Raw genomic sequence first — 26,810 nt, 5'->3', positions numbered from 1 at the left:
AGCCTGCAGGTGTGAGCTTTTCGGATAAGAATCTACAATCAATCACCAAAGACAAGCACCACCATTCAATTTAATGGCAAGCATTTTAAAATGAAAAAGGATCAGTTGTTCATGCAAAAAAAATTTTCCCAAAAACCTGACCAGAAGCAGATGTTCAGAGTTGTTTCGTCACACTGGAGCTCCGGGGCTGTGCTCACTCTCTTTCCGTCTCATGAGAATAACGGCAGTTGTCCCCTAGAGAACAGTTGCCCTGGGAGAAAAATGGCATCCATTGTCACACTGTTCAAATCCTTGCCTTCAAGCAACACAAACTGTTCGCTCCAGGACAGAGAGTGTAAACTGGATCAGGTAGTCTCTGGTCACTCCTATCACAAGACTTAAGGGAAACATCAGAAGTCTCCAAAGCACTAGTCACATCTCACCTGTAGCCCGTAACAATTTTATAAGAAGAGTTTTTGAACCAGAATAGCAGCAAAAGGGAAGGGAGTGCCTAAGCCTCTTAGTGGGAAATCTGCTGGAACTCCACTGATCTGTATAGTGTTCCAGACACCTGCTGGCAAAGTAACCCTGGGTCCGCAGAAGGAAATGATGGTAGGAGAAGGGCAAAACACTCCCGATTCCCTCTGCTGTGCTTTCTAAAGGAGAAACCCTAAAGGCTCCTTCAACATATGCAGTCCATCTTCAAAGCATACAAGTGAGTAGATCACAGAGGTTAGGCAGAGCATAAATCTCAGCTGGACTGATAAGCTATCTCCAGAATATTGAAAGCTTAGCAGTTTTAGGAACACCAGCTGAAGAGCTACGTATTTCATGTGCTTGGACATAGTCACATGAGGGAAAGGCCTACTTCTGACAGATGTCAAATGACCCTTCTCTGTTAGACACTAAGCAGTCACACTAAAGTTGCCAAGTTTGACTCAAGAAATATCTGAGGACTTTGGGGGCGGTGCCAAGAGCAAGGGTGCGGCAAGCACAACAGAACTTTGAAGGGAGTTCTGGCCATCACATTTAAAGGGACCACACTCCTTTTAAATGCCTTCCCTCCACTGAAAATAATGAAGGATAGGGGCACCTTTTTTGGGGGGGGGATCATAAAATTAGACACCCCCCCCCCCCCGTCCAATCTTTTTGAAATTCGGGGGGTATTTTGAGGAGAGTCACCAGATGCTATGCTGAAAATTTGATGTCTCTACCTCAAAAAACAGATACCCATGGATCAATTTTCCATTACAGCCTATGGGAATCGGTCTCCATAGGGAATAATGGAGTGCCCAGCAGACATTTCCCTCCCCCCTCTCTGATGACCCTGAAACGGGAGGAGGGCCTCCAAACCGGGGGATCCCCCACCTGGGCATTGGCAGCCTAAGTCACACTCACTGTCAAAGTGAGCTACCTGCTTTCTTTTCCAGGTCTACCCAAGATCTGTCCCATTTCTACCTACCTATCTCCCCAAGCCAGAACAGCTCCGGCTACTCACCTCCCGGAACCGTTTGCAGGGGAAGTTCTTCAGGTGGCTCCCATCGCTCTCTTCCGCACAGCCCTTCCTCTTGTTCTGGTGTAGCCTCCTCTTTTCCTGCAGAGAGGAAGAGATCCCACCCCTGCCCGGGAGATCTGTCAGGCCAGAACCAGGAAGGCTGCTGCTCAGTTCTGGTGTCAAAAAGTGGCCATCATACAAAATCACAAGGTCAGGTGTGGAAGATGCTAACAGGTTTCACGTGGAAAAGGAAAGGCCCATTTGGCGGTCAGTTTGGTGTAGTGGTTAAGTGTGTGGACTCTTATCTGGGAGAACCGGGTTTGATTCCCCACTCCTCCACTTGCAGCTGCTGGCATGGCCTTGGGTCAGCCATAGCTCTGGCAGAGGTTGTCCTTGAAAGGGCAGCTGCTGTGAGAGCCCTCTCCAGCCCCACCCACTTCACAGGGTGTCTGTTGTGGGGGAGGAATGTAAAGGAGATTGTGAGCCGCTCTGAGACTCTTCGGAGTGGAGGGCGGGATATAAATCCAATATCTTCATCTACCTCACAGGGTGTCTGTTGTGGGGGAGGAAGGGGAAGGAGATTGTGAGCCGCTCTGAGACTCTTTGGAGTGGAGGGCGGGATATAAATCCAATATCTTCATCTTCTTCTTCTTCCTCCATACCAGAAAGCACAGAACACAACCACCTGAGACACCCGCCAGACATTAAACTGGGCCCAAGACGAGAGCCGGTAGTGGGAGCCCTCCCAAAGTCGAAGACTCCATTTGGAATTTTATAAATAAGCCTCATGAATCTAGTCAGGCACAGAAATATCAGCCATGCCGTATGCTTATCAGGCTCTCTGCCAAAGCTATATTGCCATTTAGAAACAAGGCTCAGCTCAGTACAATTCTGGCAGTCCTGTGGAGGGAGGGAGGGAGGGAGCGCTTCAGTGGAGAGGGTTGCTTATCTTATCAAGGCTATAACAGAGAGGGAGCCCTGACACGGAGGGCCGAGGCGAGCCCAACCTCACATCTCAGAAGCTAAGCAGGATCAGCCCTGGTTAGTACTGGAATGGGAGACCAAGGAAGTCCGGGCTCCTGCCGCAGAGCAGGCAACGGCAAACCACCTCTTGTCTTGAAAACCCCGCAGGGCTGCGGTAAGCGAGCTGTGATGACAGCATCGCTTCTTCCCACCAATGCAGAGGCATGTCACTGAGTTCCTACTACACACAGGAAAGGGAAGGCTTCCTATTGGACTCGCATGTCTCATCCTGGCGCAGGAAAGAGATACCAGGCATTTTTGCTCCTAGCAGTGCTTTATTTCCTGCAAGGCTTACCCAGCTTTGGCTCTTGCTTTTGGCCCCCAGTTGGGCTCAGGGTTCAGCTGGAACCGTTTAAGGCCTTGCTTTCGGGAGCTGGGATTAGCATCTGCCCGGACGGTGAAGGATGCTTGCAGCCTGTGGAGTTAAGCAAGAGTCAGCGCTGGACGGAGAGCCAAAAGTTCTACAAAGAAAACAAACTCCATTAACAGCTGCTGCTTTTTTTGCCAAGTGCAATAACAGGTCACTAGCTTCTCTTGAGTAAAAATCAAGGGGATTCTATATAAGGCGAGTGCACCCATATCCTGTACCCAAGGTTAACAGTCTAGCTCTGCTTTTCACCAAGAACCTCCCGCAATGATTACGCTCTTCGGAATTCCCATTTCCTGCCGGGCCCACACAAGGCCCAGTCCTTGGCTCCCCCCGGTACCCACTTGGGTTCCACAGACAGGATGCAGGCAGCTGGACAGCTCTCCGAAAGGCGCTCTCTCTTCACAGGGTTGAGTTTTTCCTACAGTTAAGGGAGCACAAATAGGAATAACAGAGTTTTAATCTGAGCCTATTACCCAGAACGTGCAATACAGGTAGGCAGAACTACCAATGAGCTTCAAGTGAGGGATGGCTAAAACTAGGCCCTCTGCCAACGCGCCAGGCCTTTCTCTAAGGTCAGACCTGAAGAGCCAGACATATATTAGCTTGACAGAGAATGTGATGCAAGGCAGGCACCTTCTGAAAAACCAGAACCAGCATCAATGCAATCAGATGAGCCATAATGTAAGTTTGTATGTCCCAAACTACATTTTCAGTCTGCCCACGCCCGTCATTGGTGTTATGCAATGCCAGGTCTATAAATAATAAGACCGAGACTCTCAGAGATTTCCTGCTTCGGCAGGACGCAGACCTGGCTTGCGTGACCGAGACCTGGGTGCAAGAGGGGGAGACAGTGGCTCTCTCCCAGATGACCCCCCCCCCGGGTTACTCGATCTTTCACCAATCACAGGTTAGTGGGCGGGGGGGAGGGGTGGCGTTATTCATACGGGAGGATTACTCCTTCCGGGCTCTCCCGGCCCCAACAATCAATGGCATTGAATGTGCCGGCCTGGCGTGGGATGTCGGAGAGGGGTTGGCGATCTGGCTGGTGTACCGTCCGCCTAACGCACCAGCCAGCGCCTTACCATCCCTGATGGAGGCGGTGTCGGGCTGGGCATTGGAGCACCCAAGGCTTGTGGTCCTGGGCGACTTCAATGTCCATGCCGATGACACGGCCTTCAATCGGGCAATGGACCTAGTGTCTTCCATGGCGACACTAGGACTCTCAATTTATTACGACTCCTACGCATCAGGCGGGACACACATTAGACCTGATCTTTGCGTCCGGGATTCAGGTGAGCGATATCGCAATGGAGGCGGTGCCATGGTCGAATCACCTAGCCCTCCAGGCCCGTATGGAGACGCCACTCCAACCCTGTAAGGGCGGAGAGCCTATTTTGGCTCGCCCGCGGAGCCTGATGGACCCGGAACGGTTCCAGATGGCTCTTCGGGACCCCTGGCTCTCTGGCGATTCCCTTGACGCCCTAGTTGATGCCTGGCAAGATCGGCTAACTGGGGCAATCAACGAGATCACACCTCGACGTCCTCTGCGTCCCCGTTTGAAGCTGGCTCCATGGTACACCTCAGAGTTACGCCAGCTGAAACAAGGCCTCAAACGACTAGAGAGGCAGTGGCGGCACACTCGGGGTGAAGCGGCGAGAACATCTTATAGAACGCTTATGAGGTCATATGAGATGGCACTCAAGGCCGCGAAGAAAGATTACTTCGTGGCCAAGATTGCGTCTGCAAATTCACGCCCGGCACAATTGTTCAAAATAATTGCAGATTTAACTACATTGCCCCAGGGCAGGCCAAATATTAAAGAATTGGAATTAGGCTGTGAGGCTTTTGCGAAATTTTTTGCAGACAAAATCACGTCGCTCCGCCAGGACCTGCCCATCACATTGGATACAGTACACGAACTGGAGGCTCCGTGCCTGTCTTCAGGTTTAATTCTGGATCATTTCGACCCGCTCAGCCTGGAGGAAGTTGACGGAATTCTCGTTTCTGCACGCCCAACAACTTGCGATTTAGACCCTTGCCCCTCTTGGCTAATTAAATCCTGCCTGAGGGAGCTCAGATGTCCTTTATGGGACATCATAAATAGATCCCTCCTGGAGGGGCGTTTTCCAATGCCCTTAAAAGAGGCCTTGGTCCGCCCCCTCTTGAAAAAAAGTACAGCAGACCCGGCCGAATTGGCAAATTACCGGCCGGTCTCGAATTTACCGTTTTTAGGTAAAATTATAGAGAGGGCAGTGGCGTTGCAGTTACAGAGTTTTCTGGATGACGCTTCCATCCTAGACCCTTGCCAGTCCGGCTTTCGCCCGGGTCATGGGACGGAGACTGTGCTGGTCGCCTTGGTGGATGACCTCCAGCGGCATCTGGATCGGGGCGGTGCGGCGGTGCTGATGTTGTTGGACCTGTCGGCCGCGTTCGACACGGTCGACCATCGGCTACTGACCCGCCGCCTCGCCGATGTTGGGGTCGGGGGGTTGGCCTTACAATGGCTTTCCTCCTTCCTTGAGGATCGGGGACAAAGGGTGGTAATTGGGGGTGAGCTCTCCCAGAGGCGCACACTACATTGTGGGGTGCCTCAGGGAGCAGTTCTCTCGCCGATGCTATTTAATATCTATATGCACCCTCTTGCCCAGATTGCCAGGAGGTACGGGCTTGGGTGTCACCAGTATGCAGATGACACCCAGCTCTATCTGCTAATGGATGGCCGGCCTGGCTGCGCCCCAGAGAACTTGGACCTGGCACTGCAGGCCGTGGCAACTTGGTTAAGGCTGAGCAGGCTGAAACTGAATCCGGCGAAGACAGAGATCCTTTGCTTAGGTCGGGGTGCTCTAGGAGGGGAAATACCTCTCCTGGTCTTTGACGGGGCGCCGCTGAAAGCGGCGCACCGGGTCAGAAGCCTGGGAGTTCTACTGGAGCCTTCATTATCAATGGAGGCCCAGATAGCAGCCGCAGCCAAGTCAGCTTTTTTCATCTGAGGAGGGCAAGGCAGTTGGCCCCCTTCCTGGAGCGTCGGGACCTGGCAACAGTGATCCATGCAACGGTCACCTCGAGACTGGATTACTGTAATGCCCTCTACATGGGGCTGCCTTTGTGCCAAACCCGGAAGCTGCAGCTAGTGCAGAACGCGGCTGCCAGACTGTTGCTGGGGCTTCCAAAGCGGGAGCACATACAGCCGGGGCTGCGTGAACTGCACTGGCTGCCAGTTATATACCGGATTCGCTACAAAGTGCTGGTTATTACCTTTAAAGCCCTATATGGCCGAGGACCTGCCTACCTTAGGGACCGCCTCTCCCCGTATGAACCCCAGAGGGCACTGAGGTCAGCAGGGAAGAACCTGCTGACTATCCCCAGGCCAAAGGAGGTAAGACTCCAGAGCACCCGTACTCGGGCTTTCTCAGCTATGGCCCCACAGCTGTGGAATCAGCTCCCAGAGGAAATGCGGGCCCTGCGGGACTTTGAACAGTTCCGCAGGGCCTGCAAAACCATCTTGTTCCAAGCGGCCTTCACCAGCTGAAACTACTAAACTGCCAAATAAATTTGCCAGCGGAATAGCACTAAATGTATTAATGTTTTTAGAATGTTTTTAGAATTTTAATGGATTTTAATTAATTAAATGCTATTTACTGTATAATGTATACACTGAGTTTTGCTGTTAGCCGCCTTGAGCCGCTTGGTCGAGGAGGGCGGGATACAAATAAAAAGTGACTGACTGACTGACACAACCAGTGACTGTTAAAAAAACGAAAATAAAAACAGAACAGACACTTGTACCGATGCCACACATCGCTCAGTCGTTTGAAAACTATATCACCCCCACAGTCGTTCGGTACATAGCAAGAATCTACAAAAGGAAGGCCCCTGAATGCAGAAGAAAAGCTTTGCTCACCCAACAGCGCATGATGTCCCAGACCACGGAGGATGGTGCATCTGTCTTGATAGCATTCTTGCAGGCATGGGACAGGGACACCCGGTAACCAGCATGGAGGAGAGCTGACCTGGAACAGAAATCTGGAGAAGATCTGCACTGCCGAGATACTTCTAAATAGAAGAGCTCTGGCACATGGGCCAGTAAATGGGGAGAGGTGGTGCGAGATTTCACTAAACAGAGGAGCAGGGTAGTTTCTTGCAATGCAGGCCTTACTTACCTGAACTGCAGCAGGGAGGGGCTGTTGCAGTGGATGGTTTTGCTGAGATTATCAAGGGTGTAATATAGAGGGACATCACTGAGTTCCTACCACACAGGAAAAAAACAGTTTCTAGTTAATGGGAAATCTGGGAGGGGAGGCGGCGCTCCAAGTAGAATTGATGGGTTTGGGCAAGAGAATTCTGAAAGACCCTATTAAAAATGGCTCTGAAGCTTTCTGTCTTTATGGAGCCTTTTCCACACCATCATGAATGCCATGCTTCAGAGGAGGCTGGGACATGCTTTATGGCAGATACTCAAGAAGATATTGGATTTATATCCCGCCCTCCACTCCGAAGAGTCTCACAGCAGCTCACAATCTCCTTTCCCTTCCTCCCCCCACAACAGACACTCTGTGAGGTAGATGAAGATATTGGATTTATATCCCGCCCTCCACTCCGAAGAGTCTCAGAGCGGCTCACAATCTCCTTTCCCTTCCTCCCCCATAACAGACACCCTGTGAGGTGGGTGGGGCTGGAGAGGGCTCTCACAGCAGCTGCCCTTTCAAGGACAACTCCTACCAGAGCTATGGCTGACCCAAGGCCATTCCAGCAGGTGCAAGTGGAGGAGTGGGGAATCAAACCCGGTTCTCCCAGGTAAGAGTCCGCACACTTAACCCCTCACCAAACCGGCAGATACTCAACACAGGTCATTGGCCAACTCTGTTGCATCATGCTTCTGAAAGCATGCCCCAGGAAACAACCAACATTTCTGTGCTACTGTGCATCGCCAAAAAGATTCCCAGTGATGGGCAAACTATTTGGGGGGAGCTTGTGCAGTGTTGCTGATCTTTCCACTGAGGATACCCCGAGGGTGCCCCAAAACACATTTTGGAAATCACAGCCATTGCGTTTATTAACAGGAGCTGAATCCACACAAACCCTCTGTGGAGGCTTTTGCACACCGTTCATATGTTTTGCCTCTCAAGTTGTAAAAGCAGCCGTGGCCTTGGTTCTGTCCGGTGGCCTATGGTATTGCACCCAAACAGAAAACAGTAGGCCAGGCTGATGCTGAACAAGTAGAGAGAAAGACCCTTGACTATGCCGATGGGAGAAGACAACTTCTGTTATTGGTTTCCTGCAAAGCTTGCTTCTTGTCCCCCACCTGCCTCCTGATGAGCGGGTATCTAAAAGGCAACCGATTCTGCTTGGCAGCAACCTCTGCTCTTCTGCATGGTCACAGTCGTCCTCACCTCAATCGCCATGCTGAGGATCCCCTGAATTCGCTGACTCGTTTCGAAGCGCCCCGGATTGCTCCCAACTGCGGACAGGACTTGCTGAACAAAATCCACATCGTGGAGCGGCTCTACCCACATGGGGCCACCCAGCTGTAGGAGGGAAGAGAGGTTCAAGGGTCAGTTTGGGATTTGCTGGCTAGGAGAAGACGAGGAGATTTAGAAACAGACGCGCCTCACCTGGTGGCGCTGGTGGCAGTGCTCACAGGATGGTCCCACAGGAGGGCCGGAGGCGGCTTTGTAGGTGATGCTGTTGGATTAAAGATGAGGAAAGCAGCATTTAGAAGAGGATCAGACTAGACTGGAAGGGTGAAACACAGCACCTTCTTGAGATGAAGTGGCTGACTTTGGGTTACATATAGCCTCAGTTTACAGTCCCTTAGATGAAAGTCATCACTCAGTAGCCTAAAGACTCAACTGATGCAGCACGGAACTGGGTAATGTTTGCAATAAGGAGAAGATCCAGCATTGCGTTATGTTGGTGGGCCATACAGTCATGACGAAAGGCAGAGAGCAGCTCCTGTAGCCAATGTGGGAAGCCTTTCGTTGAGCACCCACATTATGGGACTCACATAGCTCCTTTGCAGACAGAAATAGTAATCCCCCCAACATTTTTCTGGATTTCAGGCTCCCCAGACAAAGAACTGCACCAAAGCTCTCTGCAGCTGGAAGTGTCAGAATCATGGAAAGAGGTAGCAAGTGCTTTTGAAAATTAAAGGCCAAAAAAAAAAAAGTTGAGCATGAGGGAAAGTGACTGTGACACACACACACACCCCATTTAAAGGCTCACCCAGGAAATTAATTTCCTGGCCTGGTTAAGTCAGGAACACATTGTAAAACCATTTTGCTAGTATCCATTCATCCAACTGGTTAAAGAACAGGAAGGAAAGAATGGTTGCTACATTGCTCCACAGAAGTTCCAGCTCTCCTACCTGTTTCCATTGTTAGCAACTTTGCCAAGTCTTTGGACGTGAAATGAGCCACAGCCCACACAGTTGTAAACAAAGGCCTGTTTGCTGCCAAGAAAGAGACAGGGCATTACCACAAAGTAACTTTGAATACAAAGAGGAGGAGGGGAGGGAAGACTCCAGAGGTCAGCCTTGAGATGTACTTGTTGTAGAAGATGAGCTCCCTGTTAACCAACTGGAAGCCCTTCTGGAGGGAGATGTCAGACATCCAGGAAGCTCAGTAAGAATCGTAACAGCCCCCGCACAATCTGAGCAGCCTCACCTGGCACTAGCTTTGACTTTGGCCTGCCCGGAAAAGACCCTGACAAAGACGCGGATATAGAAATCAGCGCTGACTGACAGCAACGGGACAATGTAGCGCTGGTAACAGTTGGCGCGTAGATCAAGGCTGTGCAGGATAATCCGCAGGGCCTGAAAGAGGAAAGAATCTGCAGCAAGAGCTAGTTGGGGGGTGGGTTTTGCTTGTGGACAGGAACATTGTGTGTGTTGTTCAAATAGTGTACAAAAGAGGAACCACAGGAATGCAGAGGACCACTCTTTAGTCTCCCCAAACAGGTATATCTTAATATATCAGAGAGATGCAAGGAGTATGGAGCCACAGTCTAAATTATGATGGGGACATGGCAAGGAGTATCTGCCCCTGCAGAACAACCGGACTGGAAGTATTTGTTCCCTCTTCAGGGAAAGGGAGGGATGGGCCTCAGGGTGGCTTTGCCGAGCACCAGCTTGCACAAGTGGACTTCCAGCCCTTTGTTTCACTTACCATCTCGTGGCAGTACTTGGCTTTGAAGGACATGGCCCCGTATTTGCTGTAGCAGGTCTCCCCAGCATTCCCAGCCATTACAGCCATGTCAGTACATGTGACACACAGGAGGCCTGCAACAAGAACCCCAAGTCAGCCATGGGCCACACAACACAACCTTTCTTTACTACTCCTCCCTGGCCACAGCACTTGCAGCTAAGCAGACACTGAGCAATGCAACAGGGTTATGGAGCCAAAGGTCACAGCGCTAAGGCTTGATGATGCCGGCTGTGCCATAGGGGGCCACATCAGCACATGGGCTGGCTTCAGCTCTTATATGTGCACAGAAAAGGAGAATCCTCCCCTGTCGTATCAGGGAAGAAATATGCTACAGCTGAAGGACAAAGAGGAGCAAAGATAGATTTAACAATCTAAGAGCCCAAGAGCCGACCCATCCTCGGAGCTCTGGGACCTTTGGGAACATGAACCACATCATTTGCCAAAGTTAGTCTGTGGCAAGCCTGAAGAGTCTCAAGACTTTGGGCTTCTAGTGTCCTCTTCCACCAATCCCTGTCTAAAGTCCTGATACTGCTTGAACATCAAGAAGGCGTAGCAGCGGTCCCATCCTTCATGCATTAAGGCAAGACTTTTCACTTCCAAGATCCCAAATTTTGCTCCGACATCAATGGAAACCTGCTTCTTCTAGCTGGCAAAAACAGCAAACAAATACTTGTTACCTAGACTTTCTTGTAAAAGGAGTAAAGGTGTGCTAAAATAGTTCAGCTCAGGAGGTGACTTGGTAGAGAAAAAGTCTTCTACACTGATGGCTTTATTGACTGTTTTAAGATGTGTTTCCATGTGTCTTCTGGGTTCCTTGTTCCACAGTCCCAGCCTAACTATATTTTTTGTCTTTCTAGGAAGCTTTGATGTTAGATTCAAAGATGATCATATTTTCTAATACACTTCCAGATTTGCTGAAGACTTTTTAAAATCACACTTGCAGTCCCCCTTGGGTCTCAGAGACAAAGCTGGAAACCCGAATGCAAGTTTCTTGCAGATTCCCAATTATCACAGCACCCCTTCATCAAAACTTAGAGCAGGGTGGGACTGTCCCAAAATTAGATCTTTTTGGTCTTTAATTTGTGCTCATCTTTCTTCTTTAACAAATACTATTACCCCTGAGACTCCGGAGACGGTTCTTCTTAACCACTGGCCGGGCGTAAAATTGGCTCCCTCTAAAAAAAATCTCTAATCGTCAAATTATTATCAGCTGCTAAATCAACGATAGCTCAAGCCTGGAAAATTCCAAAAATATATTGTCTTTTGACTCCTGAAGATTTGGGAACATATTGCAATGGATAAAATTCAGGCGGCTCTGGACTTGAAGGATCCCCTCCGTGCCTACACTAGTTCTATTGCAACCCGGTCACCTATATTGGAAAAACTAGATGATGACCTGTATTATATTAATTCTCATAACAAAAATATATTGTATAAAGACCTATTGTTGTTGTAAGACTTCTATTATCAAATTTCATATTAATCTAGACCCACCATACTTATCGCATTGGGGTCTTATGATTCCCTTTACCCCTTCGTCGTTGCTGTTATGTTATTATTTAACTTGTTATATATGGTTGTTTGTTTAGGATCATATTGCATCTTCTGTTGCTGTCTCTCAAATACCAGTTTGGCGCCGTGACGCCACTCACCTTCTCCTTTTGCGAAATTTACATGTACCTAATCATTGTATGATCAAAGATTTCAGGTTTTCACGGCTGGTAACATCATTAGGGTTTTCAGAATCTTCCGGGATCAAGTGCCGTGTTCTACTGGAAGGAAAACTTTCTCCAGTAGAACATGGCACTTGATCCCAAAAGATTCTACAAACCCTAACATTGTATGATCCTTTACTATTTCAACAAAAGCTTTTAAAATTAAAAAAAAAACCTTAGAGCAGCACCGTTTCAGCCTCACCTCCTTCACTCACAGCCTGCACCGCAGCATCAAGAAACATAGAAGGGCTTCCGTACGGATCCAGGTCAATGACATCAAAGAGGTCCTTGGCGGCCTTGTGCTGGTACATCAGCATCCTGTCGGAAGAAGAGAGGCTAGCTGGAAGGACCACACTTGGTGCTGGGGGTGGGGAGGGCAGACTTGTGCCTGGTTCTCACCGATGGGAAACCTACAGCTGGGTTGTACCACCGAAGACTTCACCGGGGGCTTCGGTCTTCTCCCTGACAGCTGATGTTTAGTTTTTTAGGATAGGGATTGATTGATTAATCATACGCAGTGTGTGCAGTATAGTCTGGTAACCTCTGAGCGTTATGCACCACTAGGTGGTGAGGTAGACTTGTTTTTAAGGCAAGAGACATTTCAGAGGTGGTCTGCCGTTGCCTGCCGTGCATCACACCCCTGTCTTGGGAGGTCAGCCTTCCAAATACTAGCCAGGGCAAACCCTACTTAGCTTCCAAGATCTGACAAGATCAGGTCTAAACCAAAGCGGAAGCATAGGGGGTTGTTTTGTATGGGTCATTTACAGCGCAGTCCTAAGGGGGGGGATGAAAGTGTTTTGGGAGCAAACTAACCTTTACATTATCAAAGATTTCAGGTTTTCACGGCTGGTAACATCGTTAGGGTTTGTAGAGTCTTTCGGGATCAAGTGCCGTGTTCTACTGGAGAAAGTTTTCCTTCCAGACGTTTCGTTCTCAGCTGCGGAGAACATCCTCAGTTGCATTGCAGCCGGAGCAGGCGCTCAGACCTTCTTGGCTGCTGTGCATTGAGTGGGGCCAGGGCTGCTGGAGAGCTGCTATTTCTAGGCTGGAGGGGGTGTGATGAAAGGGCAATTGGTTTGTGGATGTGCCCATTGTTTGGTGGGGCTTCCTGGAAGGGTAGTGATAAGGAAACTGGCTGTTGAATGTGACCATTGTTCTGTGTTAATTGCTGGGAGGGTTGGAAGGGGTTTGAAGATAAGGAAGATGGTTGTTGACTGTGCTGATTGTTCTGTGGAATTTGCTGGTTGTTCTGAGACTTTCTGCAATTAATAGTCTGTAGGGTGTTTTGCAGAGCTGGGTACCAAGATTGGTGGATGAAAATACCTTCTTACTTTCTGTTAAAGTCGTGCTGGTGTTTGTAAATCAAACACCAGCAGCCCTGGCCTCACTCAATGCAGAGCAGCCAAGAAGGTCAGAGCGCCTGCTCCGGCTGCAACGCCACCAAGGATGTTCTCCGCAGCTGAGAACGAAACGTCTGGAAGGAAAACGTTCTCCAGTAGAACACGGCACTTGGTCTCGAAAGACTCTACAAACCCTAATAACCTTCACATTGATGGAAGTCGGAGTTACGACGGCGCAAGCCCACTTATGTTCGAGCAGAGGTGACTTACACTGCCGTGGGCCCGCTCCAGGGCAGTGGCACCTCAGCCCTGCGCCTGAGCGTGGGCGGAAGTGTGGCAGAGAGGCGTACTCTAGCTCGAGGGGGGAGTCAGGGGTGTGCCCCAGCTTAGTCCGCTGCCTAAAAACTTCAGGCCCTGACATGCCCCCCCAAGCAGTGTAAAGTTGCACCACGGAAAATGCTGGTGTGCCCCAGAGACACCCGTTGAAACAGAAAACAAAGTCCACTGCCGCTGCCACACCAATCTGCAAACTCCTTAGAGAGCCGTGTAATTGCCTTACCAATCCTCTCTTGCCGAGCTGGTTCAGCCCCCTCCCCAACACGCAGTCGCCACTTCCCAACTCCTAGAAAAGCTTCCAGCCTGGCCGGCACAACTCTGCCACAGAGCTCCCTGCCTGTGGACTCAGCATGAGGGGGGGAGCACCTGGTGGAGGGAGCTGCACAGAGAAGGCATGCAGGCAGGACAGTGGGAGCTGTCTGGCTTGCAAGGAGAAGAGCAAAGTCTCTACTCCATGGCTAACCTTTCCTGTTTCCAAGCCCCAACAGGTGTCCGGCCTCCAGAGTGTTCGCACATGGATGGGTAAGTGTGGCTGCACATCCTCACGCTGCCCCCCCCTCCCCTCGCACGAGGCTGGGCAGATTGCCACCATCTCCAGCACAGGAACCTGGCAGCGTGCTCGGGCATGTGGCATTCACCCCAGCCCCTGCATGCTGCTGGAGGCCCCCCCTGTCTGTCCTTTGCCTCGTTCCCACCCCTGGCAGAGCAACGTGGGGAGGGGGTCTGGTAGCTGCTCCGTTGCCTATGGGGAGGCAGGTCAGCAACTGTCCCTTTAAGAGTCCCTGGCTTTGACACAGCCCCATGCTGCAGCTGCCATGGCTGTTGAATTACAAGCGAGTCAGGGATGCATTAACCCAGGACAGGTAGGTGTGCACTGGCTGGTTCTATCATGTGCTGCAGGGTTGTGTGTTTCTCCCACAACCACCACCTCTGCTGCCCCTGCACCTCCCCAGCTGCAAGCGGCATGGCACCCCTTCACGAGTGCAGTGGATCTCTTTCTCTGTTTTGCAGGTGTGCATTCAACAGAGAGCCTTCCGTGTGTGGCACTTCAAACCCGCCCCCCCCTCCACTGAGCCAGCTGCTCCTTCCCTCCCCCCCCGACTGGAGCCTGCCCTGCAAGACTCTCCACCTTCCACCTGGGATGCTATTCTGCTTGGTTGCAGCACAATAAAAGCTTAGATGTGCGACTGTGTAGTCTCTCCTGCTGGGCTTCTGCTTCACCCACCCCCTGCCACTCTTGTCAGTGCGCTCCCCAGGGAATGTCTTGGAGGGCAGGCTCACTTGTTTCGTGGGGAGGGGGCAAAACCATGAGCCACCCCGCTGCCACGGGGCTGGACAGGGGAAGGGGGGGTCTTCGCCCCATGCATTCCACTGGGTGCTGCACCTCAGCCTGGCCTGCCCACAGGGCTGTTGTGCTCATTGTATGACCTGGGGGGGGCCTAATGGATTGGATGCATGGTCGGTATCTCCCACTCTGAGATCTGCAGCCCCCTGGGGGAGGAGTTCCCTGCACACAACAGGAGGCATCACAGTGACACGGGGTCTCTGAGCCCATGGGGCAGTGGTTTGTCTGTTGGACTTGGTGGCATGCTGGGACATTGCTCATTCCCATATACACATTCCGGCTGCTGTCTTTGGCACTTTGTGCTTCCTGTTTGCAGCAAGGTAGAGGGCACATGCCTGTCTGCCTGCCATTCCCACACGTTCCCCAGAGAGTACTGAGATCGGGAACTCAAAATCTCCTTGTTGTCCCCGGGCCAAAGGAAGCCCGTTTGAAAACTACAAGGCATAGGGCCTTCTCCGTAATGGCCCCTTCCTGGTGGAACCAGCTGCCGGAAGAGGTAAGGGCCCTGCGGGACCTTGTTCAATTCCGCAGGGCCTGTAAGACAGTCCTCTTCCGGCTGGCTCACAACTAACCGGCACTGAAACTTGAACTGAGTGTAGCTGTAAGATCGCTGTATGGTTTTAATGTTTTAAGTATATAACAGTGAGAAATGTTTAGATTTTAACTATGTAAATTGTGAAATGTTTAAACTTTTATGCTTAATTTTATACTCTTATGTTAGTTTTTATATGTTGTAAGCCGCCCTGAGCCACCTGGTGGGAAGGGCGGCATATAAATTACAAATAAAATAATAATAATAATAAATGAGTCTCTGACAGTGGGTGGGTGGCCGCAAGGGGGTTGACAGCCTCTCATGCGCAAGCTTTCCACACACCCCCTCCCAATCACGTGCAACGGACTGGCCAATCCTGTGGTCCTGCACGACCCCGTCCCTCCCCCCCACCCCCACCTCAGCAGCAAGTCAATAGCGCATGCACAAGCGGAATCACCATGGCGATGGCTTCTCTCTCGTGTCCGGTTGCGCTCCGTCCCCCTCCCTGCCTGGCATAACTTCTCCCCTTTGGAAGCCAACTACGGCCACCTACGTTAGTTCCACAGTCTGGTGGGGCTGAGGATTGGGCTGCCCGTTATGTCAGCTCCCGCTTGCAGTACTAAATGGTACCACTCAAACACAGAATCACCATCTCAGTGAGAACTAGGCCAGCGTAACGCAGAGATCTTTTCTGGGCCAGCGACTCTAGAGCAAGAGGTTTTCCCCTACAAAACACCAGAGAAGAAGAGGGCAGGAAAAGTGGGAAGTGTGCCTAACTTGGGGAGCCAGCAATGTACCACCAAGGAACAGAAGGTCCAAAAGGATCAGGGAAATCAGTGTGACCCAATTCTGTAGCACCTTGCCTTCACAACTTGGCAGCATACAGCTCAGGCTGGCCACAAAAAATGGAAGAATGGGAAGAGTAGACAGGCCTCTACTGTTCTGATACTCCACAGATGCTATATTGTTCTGCTCAAACGGGGGGAAAAGATGGACCTCCACACGCAGCCGACTTGGTACTCTCGTCCAGGGTTATGCCTGAAGCCGTGAAGAGAAGACCTCTACTTACCGGGCATCTGACAGGCTTGCAGTCACCAGTTGTCCCATGTCATTCAGCTGAATGTTCTGCTTGATGAGTTCAACAGCCTTGCAAGAGACATCATTTGCCACCACACTGTGAAGGCCGGGCACTTCCTTGGCCAACCGGACGGAGCGTAGCCCAGATGCAGCCAAGGCCTCCAGCACTCGAAGGCCATCCTGTGAAGGGACAGATAGAATACAGAAGAAAGGAAAGCTGTGAGTCAGTGAGCTCAGCAGAGGTCCCACTAAAACAACACAACAAAGGAGCTGGAAGTGTATGTATGTATGGAATTGCCCAATTAAGGCAGCACCAAGATTCTCCAGCATGAAGAAGCAATTACCAGAGGCTCGAAATTCAGACCAGCAGCAGTTTGCACAATACATGGCTTTTCTGCCCCTAAGAACAATCCACAGACTGAAGTCACTGCTGGCTGATATTTACCAAAAAATTCAAGAGGCTGCCTGGATCTAGAGCAGGAGTGTCAAGCTTATTTGTTATGAGGGCCAGTTCTGACATAAATGGGGCTTTGTGGGGCTGGGCCATGAGTAATGCCAGGTAGCAGAGATATAAACTTCATAAAGGATACAGATACAGACAAACCCGATTAAAATACAAACATGCTTAAAACTCTTGTGATATTTTGTTCAAAATGAAAGGTGGGGGAATAGTGGGATTTGGCAATGCAAGTTTTTAAAATAAAAACATCAAGGCAAAAAGCACAAGGATCACAGCAGAAACTACAAAATATAAAAATGCTCTGAGCCTAGGAAAACACGAAATGGCTGGGCATGGCAAGCTTCTCTTCTCCCCCGTCCCCGAGTCTACTCAGATTGGCAATGGCTCTCCAGTGTAATATCCACCATTGGTTGTGGGTTCCCAGATTACAGTACTCACTAGGCACCAGTCTTCCTGTCCATTCAGCAAATACAAGCTGGCTCAAACCATCGACCCTTCATTTGCAAGAAGACAACTCCAGCAAGCAACAGCTTCTACTGGCCTTACAAATGCTGGAATGTGAAACTACTTGAGTTCCACTCCACTGAAATACATTGCAGCACAAGGAAAATGCAGAATGGATTTTCCATTAAGGTCTCTGGGCCCAAATAGACTGGGCACACAGAGACCTTCTCTCTCTCGTTTCCTTCTGCATCACAGTTTGCTTTGACATGCTTGTTCAATCACACAGGTGCAAATCCTCTATTTTCTCCATTGGCTGAACAGCACACAAACCAACATATGTACAAAAACAATGCCCAACCATTTCATATCTTCCTTTAGGATTTAGGCTCAAAGCACTGATCATGAGATTTCTGTAAGAAGAAGATATTGGATTTATATCCCGCCCTCCACTCCGAAGAGTCCCAGAGCGGCTCACAATCTCCTTTACCTTCCTCCCCCACAACAGACACCCTGTGAGGTGGGTGGGGCTGGAGAAGGCTCTCACAGCAGCTGTCCTTTCAAGGACAACCTCTGCCAGAGCTATGGCTAACCCAAGGCCATGCCAGCAGGTGCAAGTGGAGGAGTGGGGAATCAAACCTGGTTCTCCCAGATAAGAGTCCGCACACTTAACCGCTACACCAAACTGGCTCTGTAATGGATGTCAATAAATCAAAAACAAGTTTGCAACTTACAGATACATACCTAAACAACACCTGAACATCATACTCAAGATTGGTACAGTACAGACGTCGTCTCCAGATTTTGATGCAATAATTCAGAGCAAGAAGTGTCAGTTATTAGAGATTGTTAAATAAACAAAATATTGCAAGAATGCTAATATTTTAAGCATGTTTTATTTTAAGTTTTTAAGACATCTTTCATTGTGTTTGTCTGTGTCCTTTATAAAGTTTGTATCTCTGCTCCCTGGCATTGCATTTTATGATACATACGGCTCAGCTCAACAAGGTCTCATTTATGTCTGATTGGCCCTCATGAGAAATGAACGTGACACCCCTGGTCTTAGAGAATGCTTCCATGCACATCCGACTTTCCTTCCACTCTCACAAACTTTTTTTTTTTTAGACAGTGTCCTAAAGTTTAGGCTCAAGCATTTTAGGGAGGTAAAGTTAGTGGTGGACAGCTATAAATTGAAACATGTTATGCAGTAAGTTATTTCACCCGCTTGTTTGCTTCAAATATTGCAAAGATTCCTATACCTGTGGCACATGATGAATGTTTTCATTTGTAACATATTATCACCCAACATGGCACTTAAGCAAAAAAGGATAGATCCTGTCTTCCAAGGAGCATATAATCTAAATGCTGATGCCAGGGAGTAGGGGACAAGAAAATAAGGAAGAGAAGGGAAGGCAAGAGTAGCAAGATTTAAAATAAAATCAACACAACAGCAAGGTAAGCTGTCATGCAGTGGAGCCATCCAGAGCACCACTAAACTTGACATGCAGAGGCACGGCACCTGGCACACTTCTCCAACTGCAGCAACTTTGTGCTCCTCCTTATGACCAGTAAGCGGTGGTTTCAATTCATCTTCTTCTCCTTTTGAAAGGTCCACGACCACTTTTGAGACATTCTCCTCCCCAGGAACTGCAACTGGAAAAGAAGGAGCAACAACAGAGACTGAAATGGAGCTCATACTTGGGATCTCCCATGAGCAAAATAATCAGGCTCCTACCTCCTTCCCTACAGGAATCAGGCTCCCTACCCTGAATGGGAGTCTGTTGGTGCTGGCACCAAGGGTGAGGAGTCTTGAGGCGACCTTGGACAAAAGGCAGACTTGACAGCAATGTTGACCTGGGCCTCCATGGAAAGGTCAGCATTGTTGTCAAGTCTGCCTTTTGTCACCTTCAGCAGATCAGGCAGCTGGCTCCCCTGAACTGCCCACATTAACACTGTACATCCAGTACCTTTAGAACCATGAATTGATATAGTTTCAGGCCATCTGGATGTAATGTTTTGGATTTAAAGTTTTAAATTTATTTTAAACTATTATTGGATTGTTTTAATTGAACGTTGACCTATTTAACTGTTTCAATGGAAGTCAGACTCTTGTTATGACCCGCCCTGAGTCCACTTGCAGTGAGGGCAGGATATAAGCCGAACTTAATGATAACTATCACCTTCAGTACCCAATTCCTAAATAATTTTTGCAAAGGTATGTTCCAGCCTAAGTAGAGCAACACTATATCAACAAGTCACTCTAGTGGTCTTCCTTGCAGAGATAATAGCCTCCGCTGCCTCCATACTTCAGTTCAGCCGCATGTGAAGGACTACTTCTCAGAAGCAGTAAGAGTGTGGGGGGGAGGGGGTGTCCCAAGACTACACCTGCTGTTCAAAACACATAGAGAGCCCTTTTTTCTATTATGACGAAGAAGAAGAAGATATTGGATTTATATCCCGCCCTCCACTCCGAAGAGTCTCAGAGCGGCTCACAATCTCCTTTACCTTCCTCCCCCACAACAGTCACCCTTTGAGGTAGATGAAGATATTGGATTTATATCCCGCCCTCCACTCCGAAGAGTCTCAGAGCGGCTCACAATTTCCTTTACCTTCCTCCCCCACAACAGTCACCCTTTGAGGTAGATGAAGATATTGGATTTATATCCCGCCCTCCACTCCGAAGAGTCTCAGAGCGGCTCACAATCTCCTTTACCTTCCTCCCCCACAACAGACACCCTGTGAGGTGGGTGGGGCTGGAGAGGGCTCTCACAGCAGCTGCCCTTTCAAGGACAACCTCTGCCAGAGCTATGGCTGACCCAAGGCCATTCCAGCAGGTGCAAGTGGAGGAGTGGGGAATTAAACCCGGTTCTCCCAGATAAGAGTCCGCACACTTAACCACTACATCAAACTGGCTATGGTATAGGAATGACAGTTTCAGGATGGTATCATTGGTCTTCAGTAGAAGAGCTAAATTCAAGGCCAGTAGCAACTTATACCCAAAAACTCTTGTTGATGTCTAAGGTGTTACTGGATTTGCCTCTAGCTCCTCTTTTTTATTACCCTTGAATCTGTTCTTTCAACTGCAGGTGCAAAAGCTGATTTCAGATGTTTGTTGTACTTTATAGTATTAAGCAGGATCCTGGCTAAATAGCAATTCATACAAGAACCAGAGAATACTCTGTTGCCGTTCCCCCCCCCCCTCACACTTAGATGCATGAATTTCGAGGCCCCTCAAACATTCTCGGTCTGGGCTAGTTACGGTCATTAGTAGGGCACATGCCTGCCAAAACAGGTGCCCAATACAGAGAGGCTCCTAGCAAGTGGAACAACATCCTCTGCCCAAATTCAGCAGATCTCAACACACAACAGCAGGGGAGAAAGGAGCAGCAGCCTCTCTTAGCGAGCAGCAGCAATTATTGCACCTCTTACCAATCATTGGCTTTCCCTGCAACACCCTCCACAGAATAATGAAGAAAACAGCACCACTCACTCTGAATCCCTTTGGATGAAAGCTGCAGACGAGCAAATTCTGTAATGACTGCACACCTGCAGACAGAGGGGCAAGAGAGACAGCGTTCTCTGCATTATAATGCTTTAGGAATGCAATTTTGTTCTTGTGAAGTGGGGATGGATAAAATCACTAAAGACGCTGGGTGCCTTCAAAGGGGCCTATTTTCCAGAATGAGACATCCAGTACTTTCTGCCTATACTTCATGCCATGCACAGTGGCTTCTGCTTTGTGGAACAGCTTGCCTGAGGAAGTCAGGAAGGTTCTCACACGTCTGTCATGACAGAGTGGGTGTTCAGAAGGCATTTTCTTAAGAAGAATAGAGCTGTAGCGAAACTGGTATAATTTAGGAAGACATATTAATAATGGAAATAGAATTATAGTTTATGACACAGTTTATTGTATACAATTTTTTGTTTTACTGCATTGTTTTCTAATGCTTGTGAACTATTTTTTTACATTTCATATGTCACATTTATACTGTTTTTATTGCATTACTTTCTAACTTTATATTTCATTCTTACTACAATGTTTATTATGTGTCTTATACTGTTCCTGTTACACTACTAAATTTTGAAATCAACCTTGTGTGTCAGCAAGAAAGACACACTATTAAATAGCTAAATAAATTATGCATTGTTGGCTTCTGTGAAAGCTCACTACGTATGTACCCAGATAATCAACTAGAAATCAAATGAAGTAGAATTACCAATCTATATATTGTCACCAATTTTTCAAATGTGCCATTCCAGTTCCCTTCACGATCTATAATCTGTGTTTAGCTATACTTTTTAAGGGATTTTGAGAATGCACTCTTGTTTAAGAATCAAACAAATTAATTGTCATGCTTTTCAGACCAAGGCTCTCTTACGCCAGCATTCTTTGCAACAACTCAAGTAACCAGTAGGCACTATGTGGTCCACCAGAAAATGATCAGAGATCCACTAGCAGATTGCAGTCTACCTACCCCTCCTTAAGTAGTGGGCCAGTGACTTCTTTCTGGGGCACACAGCATGTAAGTTCAATCTACCAAGTACACACAGGCTGACTACCCATGTGGTTTGATTCTCCACAGAATTTCCTTCCACAAAGAACCAAAATGCTCTATGATTTGTTACAAGAAGTACAAGAGACCCAGATTAGTTGTTTTATTCTCCATTTTCTCCCATGCCTGCTTCTGCACTTGAATGGAGCACCACATTTAGAATAAGATCATGTCAACTTCCAACTCTTTATTTATCACAAAATCAGAGGAACACAACCTGCTCCTCAACACATAGGTAGATTCCAACATTCCATTTTCTGCAAAGTCCAATGGAAAACAACCTCTGCAGTCTCCCCCCCATTCCCACTCACGTCAGGTCTCTGTTGAACTCCTGGACAGGGTTGTAGAAAACTTCATTGGCGCTTGGAAAAATTATTCTTGCCTTTCCTTCTGTGATTACAGTCTCGCCATTTTTAACAGGCTTACAACCACTCCTGGAGTCCACTGCAGGTGGCTGAACAACATTTTGTTCCAGTTTGGAGCCATCCGTTTCCATCTCTTGGGCCCGGTCACTATCCATGCCTTCAGTAAGAGTTCTGACTTGAAAATCCACACAAGGCAGGAGGTTCCAGGTTTTCCAAAGCAGACAAGCTGTTACACTTTGATGTCGTGATAAGGTATGACTCATAAACCAAATCCGTAGGAGAGATTTTCCTGTCATCAGCACAGGTTTCTCATCAAACGTTTTTCTGAAAATATAAGAAAAGCTATTCCTATTGCATGTGTCTTGAATTTTCAGGCACTTCTTTGACAACACTTCAATCTGTAAAGGACAGGACATCATATACTAGCTTAACGGCAGTTACCCACTTGTGAAGATGTGCAGAAAGCCATGAAAATTATTCTTAAAGCTGTAGAAAAAAACTTCACTAATTTTATCTGTGAAGGATCTGTGAATTTTTTATTCAGCTGTGCTTTTGTTGATGAATTTATTTATTTGATTTATATCCCGCCCTCCCTGCTGGAGCAGGCTCAGGGCGGCTCACAACATAAAACTCCACAAGAGTAAAATAAACAGGCTATAAAATAATACGTTCAATAAAATTATACATGAAGTCTGACCTCACAGGTATTCCTCATAAATTATTTTCTATATGGTAGTGAAATAATCTGCCCTGACCTGGATAACCGAGACTAATCTAATCTTGGAAGCTAAACATGGTCAGATTTATTAGAACTTGGATGAGAAACCACTAAGGAAGTCCAGGGTTACTGTGCAATGGCAAGCCACCTCCAAATGTTTCAGTCTTGAAAACCCTATGACAGGGGTGGCCATCGGTAGCTCTCCAGATGTTTTTTGCCTACAACTCCCATCAGCCCCAGCCAGCATGGCCAATGGCTGGGGCTGATGGGAGTTGTAGGCAAAAAAACATCTGGAGAGCTACCATTGGCCATCCCTGCCCTATGAGGTTGCCATATGTTGGCGGCAACTTAATGGCACCATAATAACAACTATTACTACTACTACTGCAGCAGCAGTACCAGCCAATAAACTCGCATTTGTCAACAAGACTTGGTAAGAGACAGCTGCCTATCTCAGGCTTAACTCACTCACCTTAAAGAGCTACTTAGAATCATAGAGCTGGAAGGGACCACCAGGGTTATCTAGTCCAACCCCCTGCATAATGCAGGAACTTCACAGATATCTCACCCCCCACATAGATTCCCAGTGACCCCTGCTCCATGCCCAGAAGATGGCAAAAACCTCCAGGATCCCTTGATTTTGTCCAAGTGTAACCTCAGCTTGTGGATTCTGTGGGGCATAACTTGGAATGAATCTTGCAAGAATTTAAAGGGAATAAAATATTTTTACTTTCCACGCAACATCATATCACGAAACAAAAACACAGATCTTCACAACACAATAGAATAGGGATATTTTAAAGTCCAAACAATTAACCTTTCCCTCCTTCACAGCTTGCTGCCCCCGAAGTCCGTCTCTTTTCTCTTGTTGGTGGCCCAGAAAGTCTCCAGCTGAACACTCAAGCCCCCCGGAAGGGCAATCTTGTTTCCCTCCGCTGCTTTCCACACATTCTGCAGCTTTTTTGGATCATTCTATTCACAAGCAGACGAATTTACCTAGAAGCAAGAGGAACGTCATAAACCGGAGACAATTAATCTGAAAGCCACTTGCATTATGCTGAGTAATCCTGGCTGTGGGATTGTGCACCTGATTAAAACTGCGAGAGAACGGGGGGGGGGGGGGAGACAGAACTAGCACAATATACAGAGGCAGAAATAGTAATTGCATGATCATTAATTATACACTTTATTCAGACACTATAGCCAGAGAAGTCGGGAACTGACATTTGCAGCACCTCTCCCCAGGAGCCACGCGAAAAAAAAAACGGAGACCCGATCCTCCAAGTCATATCCACTCCCTCAATATCAGTTTCCTCTCGCCAAGAATTTCCTACCCAGAAGTAGAGCCCAGAAATTACTTCCACGCTTCCCACGACAGCCTATACCGACGGCGCCATATTGAAAATGGCTGGAGAATAATCAGGTGACTCCTTTTCAGCCAATAGGATCAGCAAAAGCGGGGACGCCTATAGAAGCAAAAGAAGAACCTCCAAACGCAACCGAGAAGACTGGCTTTTGACAAACTCAAAGGCGGATGCTTGCAACGCTGCGCTGAGCCTCGCTTATCCCATGAAAAGGCCACAATACAGGGCGATGAATGTATTACAACAATACTGATAATAAAAATAATAATCAATATAAAGACTCGTGTTATAGCATGTACTTTTCTCCTTGAGAATGTTTTGTGCTGGCAGGTGTTGCACGAAGTTTATCATTGGGAAGGATAAATTTAGTTATTTTTACATTTTGCCCAATAAAAGCTGCAAATCCTGTGTACGTTTACTTGGGAGTAAATCCCTTTTGAATTCAAGATGACATGGGGGGGGAGAGAGAGAGAGAAACAATCAGACTGAAAGGGCTCAATTACTCTAAAACTTGCCTATTTCTGGACTTACATAAGTTTACACAGCAAAAACAATTGGTTGCCTACATAGTTTTAAGGGATTTTGAACGTTTTGGAATCTTGTTTCCAGTTCTGTTCACATTAATTTCATAAAGGTATACTCAGTGCCTAAGTATAATTTCTTCAAGCCCTTGTCCATATCTGATTTCAGCCCATGCATAAAATCTCAAGTCAGTTTCTATTTTATTTCTGAAATGACATAAATATATCATGACGGTATGGGTGTGGATAAAATGCACCCCTTTCTTCTTGTGCCTGCCCCCATGCTTGGGCCAAGTATCCACTTTCAACTCATACTAAAACATTAAAGAAAACAATTTCTTCACAATAAGACAATGAGTAAAGTAGAAAAGATTTCAGGGGAACCCAACAGGATGCTCGACAACCTGATAAGATAGGAAGCCTGCTAAAATCGAAAGTTCAAATAAGGTATCATTCTACAACTCATAAAGTGTACTTTGACCCCACCCAAAGTCTATCAACCGCAGCACCCAAATGCAGAGGGCACCTGTACCTTTAGAACTCGAGCCTATGTGTCTTTTCTCAGATGTATGTCCTCCTGTGTTCAGTAGGTCTTAACCCCAGATAAGCGTATCTACAAAGTTTAATTCTGGGTATAAGCTTTCGCGCACATGCACAGTTCTTCAGACACATTGAAAGAACTCCTCACCCATTACATATAGGTAACTAAGTGGCAACTAGCAGCCCACCTCACCCTCTCTCTACCTGTATGTAATGGTTGAGGAAGTCTTTTTTCAATGCATCTGAAGAAGTGTGCATGCATATTAAAGCTTATGCCTAGAATTAAACATTGTTGGTCTTAAAGGTGCCACTGGACTCAAGTTTTGTGATAATTTGCAGACATTAGCCAAAATGATAATACTTGTTTCTATGATATGACAAAGCTTCACTGGTTGATTTCTGTAGATTAAGTTGTACAATACTAGATAAAAACACAAAAATAAGTAAACCGAGTGTTGTGTCAGGCGTTTGGAAAGTACAGCACAGCGCACCTGTGGGCGGTGCCTGGAAGGGATGAACGCAGCCCGCCTATGACGATCAGTGGCGGGAAGTTTAACTGGCCAGGGTTGGACCTGATCAGGAAGGGGGTTGTTCCAGGAAATGTATATAACAGGGGACCCGGCCCCGCCATGTTGTCTTTGTGATGTACTTGCTAATAAAGCATGTTGCCATCTGAACGTCTCCGTCATCAGTACATTACACTGGCGACAAAGGTGGGATTCCAGTGAGCAGAGAGCAGCCTCCAGCCGCCTGCAAGCCATGCGATCCGAGCTCTAGTGCTCCCGCGGCCGAGGTCATGGCTACTGCTCCCGGACAAACCCTACTGGCATTTGACATCATCCGGCCTGACTTATGGGAATCATGGGTGGACCAGATCAACTATTACATAGAGCTGCACAAAATGGAGGCAGCGGCAGAGAAGAAGGCGCTTCTCCTGAGTTCGTGCGGGGTGGAGACCATCCAGCTGATGAAGCGACTCATCGCACCGATCACCCTCGCAAGGGCAACCTAGGACCAGCTGGTCAAGGCGATTATGAACCACATGGAGCCACAGCCGTCCCGTCTCACATGCAGGCACGCGTTCTACACGAGACAGCAGAGACAAGCTGAGTCCACCGCCGAGTATCTTGCAGAGCTCTGTGGATTAGCCCTGAGATGCGATTTCATGGGGGACCTGGAAGAGATCCTGCTGGACTGTTTCGCAGTTGGCATCCGGGAGGAGAAAATGCACCTAAAGTTGCTAGCATACGAAGACAAAGACATCGACCTCGCGAAAGTGCTCCGACGGGCAACCACCTTCAAACAGACGCACAGCAGCCCTTCCACGAACCAGTTCGCTGCTGCCTCGATCTCGGACGGCTCCAACAAGGAAGGGGAACATCAGCTTCGCCGCCAGCCACACAGCAGGCTGAAAACACCAACCCGACCACGGGC

General features: G+C 48.2%; 1 protein-coding gene across 3 annotated transcripts; it reads right to left on the bottom strand.

Moving 5' to 3' along the window:
* Positions 1-50: 50 nt before the first annotated feature.
* TRMT1 (tRNA methyltransferase 1) lies at positions 51-24,386 on the bottom strand. 3 transcript variants are annotated; one of them, XM_060240675.1, is made up of 18 exons: positions 24,286-24,359; positions 23,769-23,947; positions 22,180-22,557; positions 20,806-20,861; positions 18,835-18,968; positions 16,407-16,594; positions 11,987-12,102; positions 10,031-10,143; positions 9,530-9,678; positions 9,232-9,315; positions 8,480-8,549; positions 8,258-8,392; positions 7,028-7,113; positions 6,769-6,877; positions 3,209-3,285; positions 2,793-2,912; positions 1,478-1,598; positions 51-250 (listed from the first exon to the last, which is right to left on the bottom strand). In XM_060240675.1, exons 3-18 carry the CDS (start codon positions 22,527-22,529, stop codon positions 194-196), a joined length of 1,965 nt encoding a protein of 654 aa, XP_060096658.1. In that variant the 5' UTR covers positions 22,530-22,557; positions 23,769-23,947; positions 24,286-24,359; the 3' UTR covers positions 51-193. The 3 variants fall into 3 exon arrangements, with proteins under 3 accessions (XP_060096658.1, XP_060096657.1, XP_060096659.1); XM_060240674.1 differs by lacking the exon at positions 23,769-23,947 and having other exon boundaries at positions 24,286-24,386; XM_060240676.1 differs by lacking the exon at positions 23,769-23,947 and having other exon boundaries at positions 22,180-22,390; positions 24,286-24,377.
* Between the last annotated feature and the right edge of the window lie 2,424 nt (positions 24,387-26,810).

The sequence above is a fragment of the Heteronotia binoei genome, chromosome 5, assembly GCF_032191835.1.
Source record: "Heteronotia binoei isolate CCM8104 ecotype False Entrance Well chromosome 5, APGP_CSIRO_Hbin_v1, whole genome shotgun sequence".
Taxonomy (NCBI): domain Eukaryota; kingdom Metazoa; phylum Chordata; class Lepidosauria; order Squamata; family Gekkonidae; genus Heteronotia; species Heteronotia binoei.
Note: the sequence above shows the minus strand (reverse complement) of the source record. Positions and strands in the feature narration are given on the sequence as shown.

Coding starts and splice junctions, on each gene's coding strand:
- TRMT1 (XM_060240674.1), bottom strand. CDS start 22,529: ATGACAGGAAAATCTCTCCTACGGATTTGGTTTATGAGTCATACCTTA. Junction 18,969..20,805: donor TTCATCCAAAGGGATTCAGA/GTGAGTGGTGCT, acceptor CTTCTTTTCCAG/TTGCAGTTCCTGGGGAGGAG. Junction 16,595..18,834: donor CAGTTGGAGAAGTGTGCCAG/GTGCCGTGCCTC, acceptor GTCCCTTCACAG/GATGGCCTTCGAGTGCTGGA.